General features: G+C 41.2%; 1 protein-coding gene across 5 annotated transcripts in view; it reads left to right on the top strand.

The window, feature by feature from the left end:
* SLMAP (sarcolemma associated protein) overlaps positions 1 to 2835 on the top strand; it is a 44228-nt gene extending 41393 nt beyond the window's left edge. For 4 of the 5 annotated variants that reach the window (XM_009076568.1, XM_009076570.1, XM_009076572.1 and 1 more), the window contains 2 exons: positions 1141 to 1230; positions 2260 to 2535. In XM_009076568.1, the coding sequence (XP_009074816.1) occupies positions 1141 to 1224 (84 nt within the window). In that variant the 3' untranslated portion in view covers positions 1225 to 1230; positions 2260 to 2535. Of the gene's footprint in view, positions 1 to 1140; positions 1231 to 2259 lie in introns of all 5 variants that reach the window. The other variant, XM_009076569.1, reaches the window with a different exon arrangement.
* Positions 2836 to 12572: the final 9737 nt, after the last annotated feature.

The following is a 12572-nucleotide window of genomic DNA, read 5'->3' on the forward strand; positions in this document are numbered from 1 at the left end:
CTAATATTGCTGTGATTTGAACCATATTGGAGGTTCTATGATTAAGTGACTTCCACAAATTCATAACAGGATGAGATTTTGATGATTATTTACGAATCAAAATGTTTTAGAAAATTCAAACCTGAATTTATTACATATTTATTTGACTGAACAAAATCAAGGTAGCTTCAACACAAACAAGTTGTAAGGATATTTAGCATGTTTTGACTTTAACCTCTGTGTGTCTTCTGTGTGTGCACAAATATATAGGCTAGGATATAGAGAAAGCAGATGTCTTCCAAGGACAGCTTAAAAAGACTTTAGGTCCATTTTTGCCTTTAATTGATCATATCACAGATAGAGGCTGTCCATCCAGAATGTGAAGTGGCTTACAGTTAATTGAAGATAGCTGAGAAAACGTGTGGCTGGTTCTAACGAGGCCATAAGCTAACGGAACCCTGTGGTGTGGCCAGCTGGGACTTTGGCCTAGCTGCAGCATTTGATCACAATTGCATTTGGTCCCAAGGCTGCTGACCTGCCAGAGATGCTGAGCTCTGTGGTATCTCTGATGGAAATGTGCTGCTCTGCTTGTCAGTAACTGAGTGTTGATTGTACGGTCATGTTACAATCTCACAGAAATGTCTGAACTACTGGATTTGCCTGTGGACATAGTTGTAATTGATTCACTAATGGAGGAAAAAGATTCTTTTTCCTGCAGGCTGGTGATGGAAAATGGGAAAGGCTAACTAGCAAGGAATGAAGAAATAGCTGAAAAATTCAATATCTGGTATGAGTCTGTACCTCAAGAAATCCAGATGGGATTTCCTCTCACTTAGAAAAAACTAAACCCAACTATAAATAAGATACAGGCAAATCAGTTGAAGATTTGTATTGCTTTCAAGTGCTAAATTCCAAGTTGTGACAAGAGGTTTCTTGGAACATTTTCTGCTTCCTTCCCTTTATTTTTAAACATCCCTGTTCATTTGATAGAATGGTGTACTAACTTTGTATACCAGATTAGATAATGCTGTAATGTGTTAGATGTCTTTAATACATTTCAATTAAAACAAAACTCACTGACTTATTTTCCCCTCTCTAAATCATCTTTACCTGATTGATTTATAGCACAAAGTGATTTTTAATATCCCTTCCCTTCTTTAGCCTTCCATATTACAACCCGTCCCAGCCATATTCATCGGCCTAATCCTGGCTTTCCTGTATTGGTGTTACGGCCCATTGTGGTAGCGAAAGGTACAAGCACTACTGTTCAGTCAATGTATGTTTGTCCCTCTCACCTGTTTGTGCCATTTCTGTATAAAATAGTGCATGGTGAAATGCTCACAGGTATTTGTTTACCTGAAGCAAACCCTTCATTTAATATGCCATTCTCTTGATCCTGACGAGCTGAGCAATCGACTAATCATTTAACATCTGTGTGATTCCTTTAATTCTAACAATTAATTTCGTTCTAACTGGTTCTGAACTTGCCTTTCCTAACTCGGTGTCAGATTGTCTTCAGCAAATGGGCTGCCTTTTGCACAATGCTGCGATGCTAGGGCTTGTAAGAAAACTTAATTGCTTAATTAACTATGAAAAATGAAGAGTTTGCCTCTAATAATAAAACTCAACAAGCTTTGGTTCCTATCTATGGACTAAGAAATTCCTCTGGCTCTAAACACTTTAATTTTTTCTCACTATTGCTGATGGAAAGATGGGAGTTAAAAAAAAAGACAAATAGGTGGTTGGTTTGTATTCTGAACTCTCAGCTTGCATTTTCTCTAATGTCTCTCAGTGTGTCCTCTTCAATTGCCATTGTTGTCATGCAATGTTGTGACAGTCCATTAAAAATGCTGTTGTTAGGATCTGCTGCAAACTAACGTCACAGATCTGGATTTGAACGTTCCAGAGTTAAAGATGTCAGTGCTGCGTAAACCTGTGTCTGGCCATGACTTGGCACGAGTGATGTTTCAAGCATCTCGAGCCCTCACATGTTGAATAGCAGATTTCTTTGAGGCGCACACAGTAACGAACCTGGAAATATGGAACTGCCAAAGGTTCTCCTGATGATCCTCAGTCATGAAGAGTTGTGGAGTTGCCTTTGCCAGAGAAACACGGTTCACTGTGCTGCTCCGAGTCAGGACTAGCCTGCAGTAGGGCTCGAGGGTAACGTTTTAGCCATGCCTATCAACAGGTACTCAGGACTTGCAGGAACCACGAGGTAAACTGATTAGTATGAATTGGAGCAAATATGATATTGATTTCTTTTTTCTCTCCACACAGAGACAATGGCCTTGGATGCCTGTGATGGCAGCTTTGGTTGCTGTAACAGCCGTGGTGCTGTACCCAGGCCTAACCAGAGCTTCTCCATGAGAACTGTTGTTGAATCCATACACCGTCCTCCCTTTAGAAGCTGGCAACATTCATATACTGAGGGAAAACAGATTAATTCTCTTCCTTTTTACCTCTTAATACCGCACAGCTCTGCGTGAGAACAGCAGTAGGGTCATTTGCTTTAAACTGTATAAAATGTATCTGTCTATAAAGAGGGAATAAAATTGTGATTCATCATACTGTGAGCAATATTTTTGCTTACAACTTCATGCAAGTTTTAAATTAGTATGTTGGGATTCTGGATACTCTAATGGTGGCCTAAAATAGGCTTCTTGGTACCAAATTATTTATAATGGCTAGGGTTGTGGACACTTACTTTAGAACCTGATTGCCAGATTCAAGAGGAAAATGCATTTCTGATTTGGACATCCAAACCAAGTAACCCTGCAGATACTTGGGAAACAGATACAGTGTGCTCAGTGCCTTTCAGTATGATTTCTTATTTTTTAAACTAGTATCCCATTTTACTTGCTGTTAGTCACTGAGCTGTTGGGAACAAGACTTAAGAAAACTCTTACCACGCCTTTCAAAGGAAGCATATTTTTCTTTGATAAGGATTGCTTTATTAATGGGTTATGGGAATAAACACAATTCATGTCCAGCCTTAAAGAGATAGAGATACTGATGGTGAAGACCAGCCTAAAGTATTTAGCGTGCGCGTGTGAGAGTGTAAGCATGTGTGTGTTTTTGAGTGAACTAAGGTGTTTCTGGGAGCAAGTACTTGGTCATTTGATGGACATAGTGCAGTGATTCAACTACGTTAACTTTAGTTTGAATGTAATTTATTAAATTTCATATATTTAAAGAGATACATTCTTTAAAAGTATGAATCCTTTCTCACATATCACATGTATCAGTTTATTTTTTCAGTCATTTGATACTCTGACTTGAGCTGGAGAAGCTCTTTAGATAAGCTTTTGTTGACGTAACTTTCTTAAGAGAACTGCTACAGTACATCTGTGATTAGCTGGAAAAGATCTAAGATACATAAAATACTATGAAATTGAAATCATATGCCTGGGGAAGTATTGTCAGGTGATGATGATTTTAATTTGGTGGTAAAATTTTGTGCATCCTCATCACGTGGCTGTAGGTATGATGCAGTGGTCCCCATTACAAAGTTTATTTTCCTTATCTAAGTACTATAACTATTGCTATTTGCTGACTTTTGGTGGGAATCACTGTAGTTAGTGCTGAATTAAATGTAGACTGTAGTTGTCTTGTTCAGCTCAACAGTTCTGTCAAAAAAGTTTATTAAAGACTTAAATAACATGCTAAAGAATGGTAAAGTAAAATGGCTCTGCTAAAGGAAACTTCAGAATAGGGAGGTAATCTCAGCAATTCAATTGGCTTTAAAGAGTGTTATGGCAATCGACAGATAGTTTGAATATTTAAATAGAAATTTAGCATATAATTTACTTTGTGAGGTTTTAAGGGTCATTGTCCTTTAATTAAAGGTTCTATCTTAAGCTACATGGGATTTGCTAATGGGAGGATTATTAGTTGGAAAAAATAGTCCACAAGTGACTTGTAGAAAATCAATATTGTCATTTAGTTCATTCATTTCATCCTTTTCAGTTGCAGGAAGCCACCCAACCACAGAACACTCGTATGCCAGTGGTACTTAGTACCTCTTGTATATAGGTTATTGCAAATATTGTTCTGAAATGCTTAACTTCAGAATTACATTTTTTAAAGTAAATAATTGTTTTAAATCTATTTTGTAAAGATATAAAAATACAATAGAATTTCTGGAGTACAGATTAAACTATTTGCACTAACACACGTGATGTGCATGATTTAATAAAATAACTTTACTCTCCCTATGCATGTTTGAGTTGAATGTCATTTGAAAACAAGAGGTTCATGCTAAGTTTCTTTTGCACTAGATATTGCCACAGTTACTAGGCACAATGTCTGCAGCATGTCCAGTAGGAGAAAAAGACTTTTTTTTTTTTGTTTTTTTTTTTACCTTGTATTTCACATTTGCACTGATTTAAGTTTTTGTCTAGCTGATCCCTCTCCTGTCTGGTTTTCAGAAAGCAGTGGGGTAGGAGAGAACCATGGAAGGCTTGGGAGCATATTGCCATGGGGGAGGAAAAAAGTGTTCAGGGCTGAAGGGTGGATGATGCCTGTGTCAGGGGAGGTGAGATGGGAGGAGCAGTGGCTGCAGGTCCTGGGGCAATAGTGGCAAGCCCTGCTGGGGGAGAAGAGCCTGATGCTGCCTCCTCACTTCTTTAGCATCTCAAACTCCCTTTTTGTCCCTCTTTCAGTTACTGTTTCTCTTTCGGTGGATTCTCTTCCTTCCTCCCTGCTGGTAGGATGTAGACATGGTACGAGGAGGTGGAGTGGAGCCTGGTGGAGCAGGGAACCCTTCTGACTGCAGCAGGGAAGGTGCTGAGTTCCCTGAGAGCAGCTGTGGGTCCTGCACTGCAGCTGTGCTGCTGGGACATAAGTTTGTTCTTGTATTAAAGACAAATGATGTGTTTGCAGAAATACTTAGAGGATCAGAGAGCTACAGCTTGAGACCCAACATGGTTGTATTAAAGGAGAAATATTTCTAATTTCATTATGTGCATGTGTGCATAGTACACATTGCATGGGGTTTGTGCTTACAAGTGTACCTGTGGTTCCCTAATCCAGTGCCTTTCCCAGGAGTTCTTGGCATGTTCAAAATGATGTGGAATGAGCTGAAATGCGCAGTTCACTTGTGAGAATCCCTGGAGAAGGGTTGGGTAACTAGGAAGCTGCTGTTCCTCAGTGCTTTGATACTAAAACAGCAAGTGGAGTTATTTGCAAGCACTCCTTGCACAAACCTTCCTGGTTTTTTCATTGCTCTTTTTTGATGGTAAATACGTGTGGTCTTTTACATTCATATTTAGGTTCTTTCTTTTGTGAGGCTTGATTAGCTAAGCCTTGGAGTTACTGTAATGAGCAGCTTTTCACACATGAGTAAGATGCTCTACTTGTAAAACAAGTGCTCTGAGCTGGCACTGAAATTTGAGCTTTCAAAAAAGTTCCTCATACTAGAAAAGTTAGAGAGTTGTTTTATCAGCTGCTAGTTCAGTTTGGAAGACTTACTGTAGTAGAATATCTGAACACTTCAGGTTTGTCCTGGTGTCCTGAGGCACCATTTTAAATTCTAGAAGAATTCTACCTACATGGTGACTACAATAGCAGCCTTTGATTTAAAAATATGAGTATACAATATGTAAAAAATAGTGTGATTTTCCTGTTCCTTGTAGCTGAATTAAATACATTCTTCCAGAGTCTTAGCCTCATCCTTTTTGCAGAATCTCTGGAGTTTTTGGTGCTAAATGGGGAATTGTGAGCCTGCACAATATATTGCCAAGTGTTCTCATACAACAGTGAGACTTAGTATCAAATGACTGATGGCTGAAGCAAAGGTAAAACCACCTGTGCATGTATTTTGGGGGTATATTCCCAAGTTCTTTTTCTAATCAAGTCTTCTGAAGTATGTTGCCTGTTCCAGATTTCAGTGTGCTTTATGTAAAATTCTGAATGTCTTCTGCCTTAATCCATAGGGTTCTACCACTTGCAAGAATCATTTCTTCGGCTTGAATCTTCTCCATGACAAATCCACTGCCGAATTCATTCCACCAGCAGCATCTGAGTGCTTTAAAACACCAGGTCACCACAATGGCTTTTGGGAAGCCACTGTCATTTGCACTAGCTCTGGGCCTGGGCCTGGCTGGTTTTCACCAGGGGCCTTTTCTCCCCTCTGGCTCTTCATCCACCATTAGTATTTCATTAGCAACTGTCTCAAGATTCTGAGTCTCCATTAATAATGGCAATTCATCATATAAAAGAGTTAGAAGCCATATTCTTTCCTTCTCTCTTGCATATACCTCTGGGTCTGTTTGGAGGGTGATTGCTTCCAGCAAACAGCTGCATTGAATTCCCCACATCCACCTGATTTACTCATCCCAGTCCCTCTTTGCGTGTGCTTATGGGCACAGAATTCCTCTTTCTCCTCTGGTGGGGATTTGGGCTGCACTATGGACTTTGCAGCCTTCCTGGGTTTTTAATTTGTGCCACCTTGTTGGAAGTGAGCAGAGTTCTGCCCGCAGAGCCAGGGTCTGCTGAGAAGAGAGAGTTGCACCCAATACTGCTGTAAGAACTAGGTGCTACCAGTGTCTAAAGGCTCCCTGAGCAGAAGGAATCAGCAATTGACACCCAGGGTGTGGTGGTTAAGGGCCGTTAGAGGCCCAAGTTCCCATTTGTAAAGGTAGTGGGAACTCATCTGGTCACTTCTCTGGATATCACAGTCATAAAACTTCACTGACTGATTTCAACATGAGCAGCAGAATGACAGCAAGTTAAGCATATGTTAAGAAAAAGAATTCGTCCTTTAAGAACTTTGGGAAAAGGATCAGTCACCTCTGTAGGTAAGTTACCTGCACAACCACTGTCCTTGGGAAAAAATAAAAACCCCAAACCAAAACCCAACCTTGTGTTTGAGTTCATCTTGCTTGGGCTCCCAAAAATTGGACTTGGAGGATGTTCTTCTGCTGCAAATGCTGTCCTGATCCAGGGATTTGACAGACCCCAATCATACCGTCCAGTCCTACTTTATATGAATGGATTGAATTTCTTCATTTTTTTTCTTCATCCGTCAGGCTTTTGTTGTCAGCTTTTTCAAAGATATTTAGTTTTCTAAGTGTTCTTTTTTGAAGAGTAGATGCCAGAACAGAACATGTCCTTATAGTAATTACCTTACTTGCATCACATAAATAGACAATAGCTTTATATCCTGCTCTGGTGTTCCTGTTGGAATGTCTATCAGAACTTTTTTTTTGACTCACTGACTTACAGCGTCTGGATTTTCATCTTGTGAGTCAAATCAGTGTATTCCTTGCATCACCCCAGCCCTGTGGTATCCAACTCTGCAGTATTGTTTGGTAAAACCACTGTAGGCAGCAGTCCAAGGCAGCAACCTGATCCCATGACTGTTCATTGAGGGGTTATTTTTGCCCTCCAGGTCTTTACAGGGATGACCACTGAAACTTTTGTAGACTACTGATCATACACAATTGTACAGTGTACGATCATTAGTGAGCCCAAAACAGGTCCTTGAAGCACAGTAGGGAAAACATTCATGGGCGAGTTCCTTCACTTTTTGCAATCTGTCAGATGTTCTGTAATCTGCATTATTAGTTCCAGTAGTGTAGTGATCATGTTTTACAGAAATCTTGGGTTAATAACACCAGTAAACTCAACTTTTTAAAAACTCAGAAAAGTGGAATTTTATTTTTAGAATGCTTTGACAGGCATAAATCATTCTCCATTCTTGAATACCATGTTGATTGCTTCCCTTGCTCTATGATTTGCTTAGCTCTTAGGGTGAAGCAGGGCCATTCCTTTTCCCAAGGTCAGATGCTTTGCTCTCTTCCCTCAGCCCCATCATGTGGTTTGCCCGTTAGTGCCACTTCCCATTTCAGATTTGAACTTATTCAGGTGACTAAATTTTCCAGTGTGCCCAGTCTAGCTCAGCATCATTCCCAGTGCTGGATGTGTCACAGTTCTAACTCACCAAGGGGTGTGCATGTGTGTCCATTGTTGTTCTGGGCTTGCACTTGCATGTGGTAAGACAGATCATGATCACTTGCTTAGAGCAGCCATGGGAGTGGGGATGTCATTGAGGTTCTCAGTTAAATAGTGCTCAGCTGTGGGAAGGGAGGTGTCAGTAGGGAGATGTGATTTTGTATTATGTCTGGTGATACATCGCAGATGTGAATGTGCTTCCAAGCATGTCATCTCTTCATCGTATGTGATGAGCAGATCCAAAGCTGGGGTAAACTAAAAGTAACTTTTTACTACCTGGTTGTATTAGTAACTCGAGACAAAAGGGTGAAGTGATCAATTCGTTCTGTTCTGTTGGAATAAACTCTTAACACAAAGCTTGCCCGTACTTGTTTCAGTACCTTCTGTTCAGAAATGGATGTGTTTTTAGAAGCACCACACACCCCCCAGGAGTGGTCAAGTGCTGCCTTCAGTATGGAATGGATTTACTACTTTAATCTTTTCATGCTAGATCATTTATGAATTTATATCCTATTTATATTTCTTGTAAGGAGTTCTTGCTCTGGAAAATACTTTTATTGAGTATGTCATCAGTTTTGATGTGACAAAACTACTTGTCTTGAATAATACAGTGGCTCTTACTTTAAAATGTTCCAAATATGCAATGTGTCTTTTGGGATGAATAAATGGTAAAAATTAAGAGAATAAATTTACGACACAACAGAAAGCTGATTTGTATTGTACATAGTCTTTCATTCAGCCTCACTCCAGACCTCAGCACTCCATACCTTCTGAACCTGCTCCGCTGCTTTATTGCAATAGAAGACAAGTTGCTAATTAATGAATCAATTAAAACTTATTTTAAACTTGGAATCTATTTACCTGTGTACTTTGTATAAATGGGATTCGCAGCCACATGACCTTCCCTCCCTGAGTAAGGTGGTGAAGCTCTGCTCTGACAGGTCTGCATGCAGCCCGGGGGAGAAGGGCTGGAACACAGGGTAGCACTGTAACCTTAGATTGTGCAGGAGTTTAGTGACCACACATCCTCAGGGTATCATTCATGGCTCATCCTTTAAGAAAACCAACAATCCTGCAATATTCTCTGCACTGTAAGTCAGATGGAATTCTGAAGCTCTATTTCAGTGCTGACTCAGAAGGACATTTACTGAGTCACTTACATAGTTTTCAGCAAGTTTGAGGAAGAGAAGTCTCCTCCCTGTTTGTTGTGTGGTTTGGATCCACCCCAGGGTGCAGTTTAAGTACACATGGTTGCGCTCCAGGATGTGGTAAGTCCTGGTGTAAGACCCGAGGTAACTTGGCTCTTTTAGTTCTCTGTTCAGCAAGTTTAAAGTCAGAGTTGAAAACATTCTAACAGATGCATTTGGTGTTTGGGAGGATTTGGAGGAGGGGAAAACAAGCCCTTAAAATGTGTTAAATGTGTCTGTTGCTCTCATGGGATGCTAACATGTGTCAGTAACTTCGCCTTGAATTCCTGTCTCCCAAATACCAGTGCAGAGCACTTTTTCCTTAGACACCGAATGAGTTCACCTCAGTAATGCTGCAGGTGGAAAGTGGTGATAATGTTTGCTCATTTTTAAAGGTTCCGTATCAACGGTCCAGGCTCACTAGGTGTGATATTCAAGTTTCTGTTGTGTGTGTAGCAGCCACAGTTGCTTGGCAGTTTTTCTGTTGCAGAACCTGACTGTAATCCAACTGTAGCTGAACATTGTGAGAGACATTTATTGCTCAGGTTTTTTCCACTTCGTAATTACTGTCCTGGCACAGAAGCAAAGGTGTAGCCTGCAGCAACTTCACAGTCATTTTTTAATTGCACTTAGAGCCTTGGGTTGGCAGGTGTTGCTGTGCCTGTGCTACGTGTTGCTGCAATAGAAAGTCCTTCCCCTGCAAACTCCTCTGAGCTGTAATTCCTCCTTAGTTTCCAATACTTTCAGACTTAAAGGACTCTGATTCATCTATTTAAGCAGCAAATTTGAAGTTGCTGCCATGTTGATACCACTCTGCACCTGCAGAGTAGTATCCTGTTTATACACTCCTTAATTATGTCTCAGCCAATAATAAATTATTAACAGTCTCCATTATTACTGTACTTCTGCAGTGAGGGTGTTCCTTAGCACATCCGTGTCCCTGTTCCGGAGGAGACTTAGGAGACAAATAGCACAAAAATCTTTAGTGACTTACATGGTGTTTGTCATTTCAAATCTAGTGAGAGGGGTAAAAAATTATTTGCCCCAAACTGATGTTTCTCCCAGTAATTAAAATGTAAATACTGAAGTCATTCCAGCAGAATGAGCACTTGTGGGATATTTCTTTGGTGAGAACTCAATTGCTTTGTCAGATGTGTGGGATGTTGCATCTGCTTGGAATGTGGGTCTGCAGGGCATCTCTGCTGCTGACTGCCTGCCCTTAGATGGGCAGGGAAACAGATTGGGGAAGCCTTTGATGTGAGGGTTTATCACGATGGAAGATGAGACAACTGGCAGAGATCGTTGTCAGCTGAGGCACCGCAGTCCTGCTCATGTACACGTGGACTCGTGTAACAGTGGTGTTCATTTGGTTCATTTAATGTGAATAGTTTCCACTTCCCATGACATACATTTCACTGGAGATTATTAAAATGTGGTAAGCTTTTTTTTTATTCTAAAATAAAGAACAATAATTGGGTATTTGGTCATACTCTGCAGCTGTATGGGTTGATGTTTTAATTTCTTGGACAGTAAGTAGGGCCTCAGTGAGATCCTGCTGGCTCAGGTGCTTCATCAGAAAACTGCTGTATTATTCCTTAGGATTTTGAGCATATATAGGAGTTCTTCAGTCCTTTTGGTTGGGAATATTTTCTGAAAATACAAGGTTCTAACTGTGTGATGTGAAGGTTGTTTCCTGCAGCCTCTGAAGTGCAAGGCTGGAAAACTGTTTGTTCCAGTGAGTATGAGCATAGGTGTCCAGTGATCCAGGTGTGAGCAGCCATCTCCAGTTAAGGAGGAATAGGATGATGACTCAGGGCAGAGTCACGTCCTGTTAATGCTGGTTAGGGACACCACCACCTGCTTCTGACTAATGGAAGCTGAAAAGCAAAAAAAGAGAAGGGGAAAGCTTCAGGAACCTGTGGCTGTCCAAATCATGTGCAGGTAGCTTACCTGTGCAAAACCAGCTCAAGCTCAGTGCTGTTTATGGAGGTATTGGAGTTGAGTGGATTACCTTCCACTGGTGGTGGCTGCAGAGCCAGGCACACATAATGGCCTTGCTTGCATCTGACTTAGAACCCTCTCATTTTGTCCACAGCCACAGGCTGAAATAGTTTGATGTGATGTGAGTTCTGGTGGGGTTGGAGAACTGGGCTCTAGGGTTGATTGATTAAATGTGATTACACCTGCTCCAGTGTCCAGAGGGGGAGAGCTGAACCCCAGTAGTTGGCAGTACCCACATGAGTTGTCTTCAAACACAGTCCATCAGTGAACAGCAGTGTGTGGCTATTGCATCTCAGTGTAGTGTGGTCTGCCTTGTGGCTTTCAGCTGGAGTCTGGCACTTATGGTAATGGGTGGATGTAGATTGGCTATTGGGAAGAATTTCTTCACTATGAGGGGGCCCAGAGAAGCTGTGGATGCTCCATCCCTGGCAGTGTTCAAGGCCAGGCTGGATGGGGCTGTGAGCAACTTGCTCTAGTGGAAGGTGTGCCTGCCCATGGTGGGGGGATTGGAATGAGGTGATCTTTAGGGTTCTTCCAACCCAAACTGTTCTATGATTCTGTGATGAAGGGTATTTATGCAGCTTCTGTTTTACCAGTGCACATTCACTCAGCCAGAGAAGGTGTGTGTGTATGTGGCTTCCTGAATCAAGTGAACACTGCAGCAGGAACAAGCTGGTGTAGCAGAGCGTTGCATGAAACTCTACTTATCCATGCAGTATGTTTTAGTGGGATGAAGCTTTGTGCTTCTCAGTACAGTTTTAATGGGAGAAGTTCTGATAAAGCTATTTCAAGCTTTTAAAATTCAGCATGTTAGAAGGGTGAAGCTGGAGTTGAGATGTGTGGCATGTGCTATGTGCACAGATCTCTGCTGAGGCATCTTAGTTTGCAAGAGGGTGTTTCAAAACCTTCCCCAAATACACTTGGCTGCCTTCCAGTAACTTTTAAACTAGCATTGAATCTGGCAAGGATTTTTTTCTTTTGTTTCTCTGCATGCAAAACTGACTCTTTTAAGCAAGGAGCTTCTACTAACAGCTTGAGATGTCAAATGACAAATTTCAAATACATTTCAAAACATGTTTTGTGATGGAAAATACTTCCCCTACAGCTTTCTGGGGGGAGTCCTTGCTGGTAGTTGCTGCTTCTGTTTTTCCTCAAGTATGTCAGGCTGTTTTTTTCTGAAATAAATTACTTGTCATCTTCAGAGTGTAAAAGCCCTTGTAGCTGTGTTGTCTCCGAGCCTGTTGCCCCAGCAGCCCAGTGCTGTAGGTTTGGTTGTTCTGGTTTCATGGGCAGTGAGTCAGTGGCCTGGGAAGCATGGCCTGGCTGTGTTGCCATGAGGAGTGGCAGGAGGCTGCAGAAGGAAGTTCCAGGTGTCTTGAGAGGAAGGAAATGAGGGGAAAACAGTGTGTTTGGGGGAAAGTTTCCACACAATGCAAAGGAGAGGCATTG

This window comes from Acanthisitta chloris, unplaced genomic scaffold (genome assembly GCF_000695815.1).
Source record: "Acanthisitta chloris isolate BGI_N310 unplaced genomic scaffold, ASM69581v1 scaffold9926, whole genome shotgun sequence".
In the NCBI taxonomy this organism is placed as follows: domain Eukaryota; kingdom Metazoa; phylum Chordata; class Aves; order Passeriformes; family Acanthisittidae; genus Acanthisitta; species Acanthisitta chloris.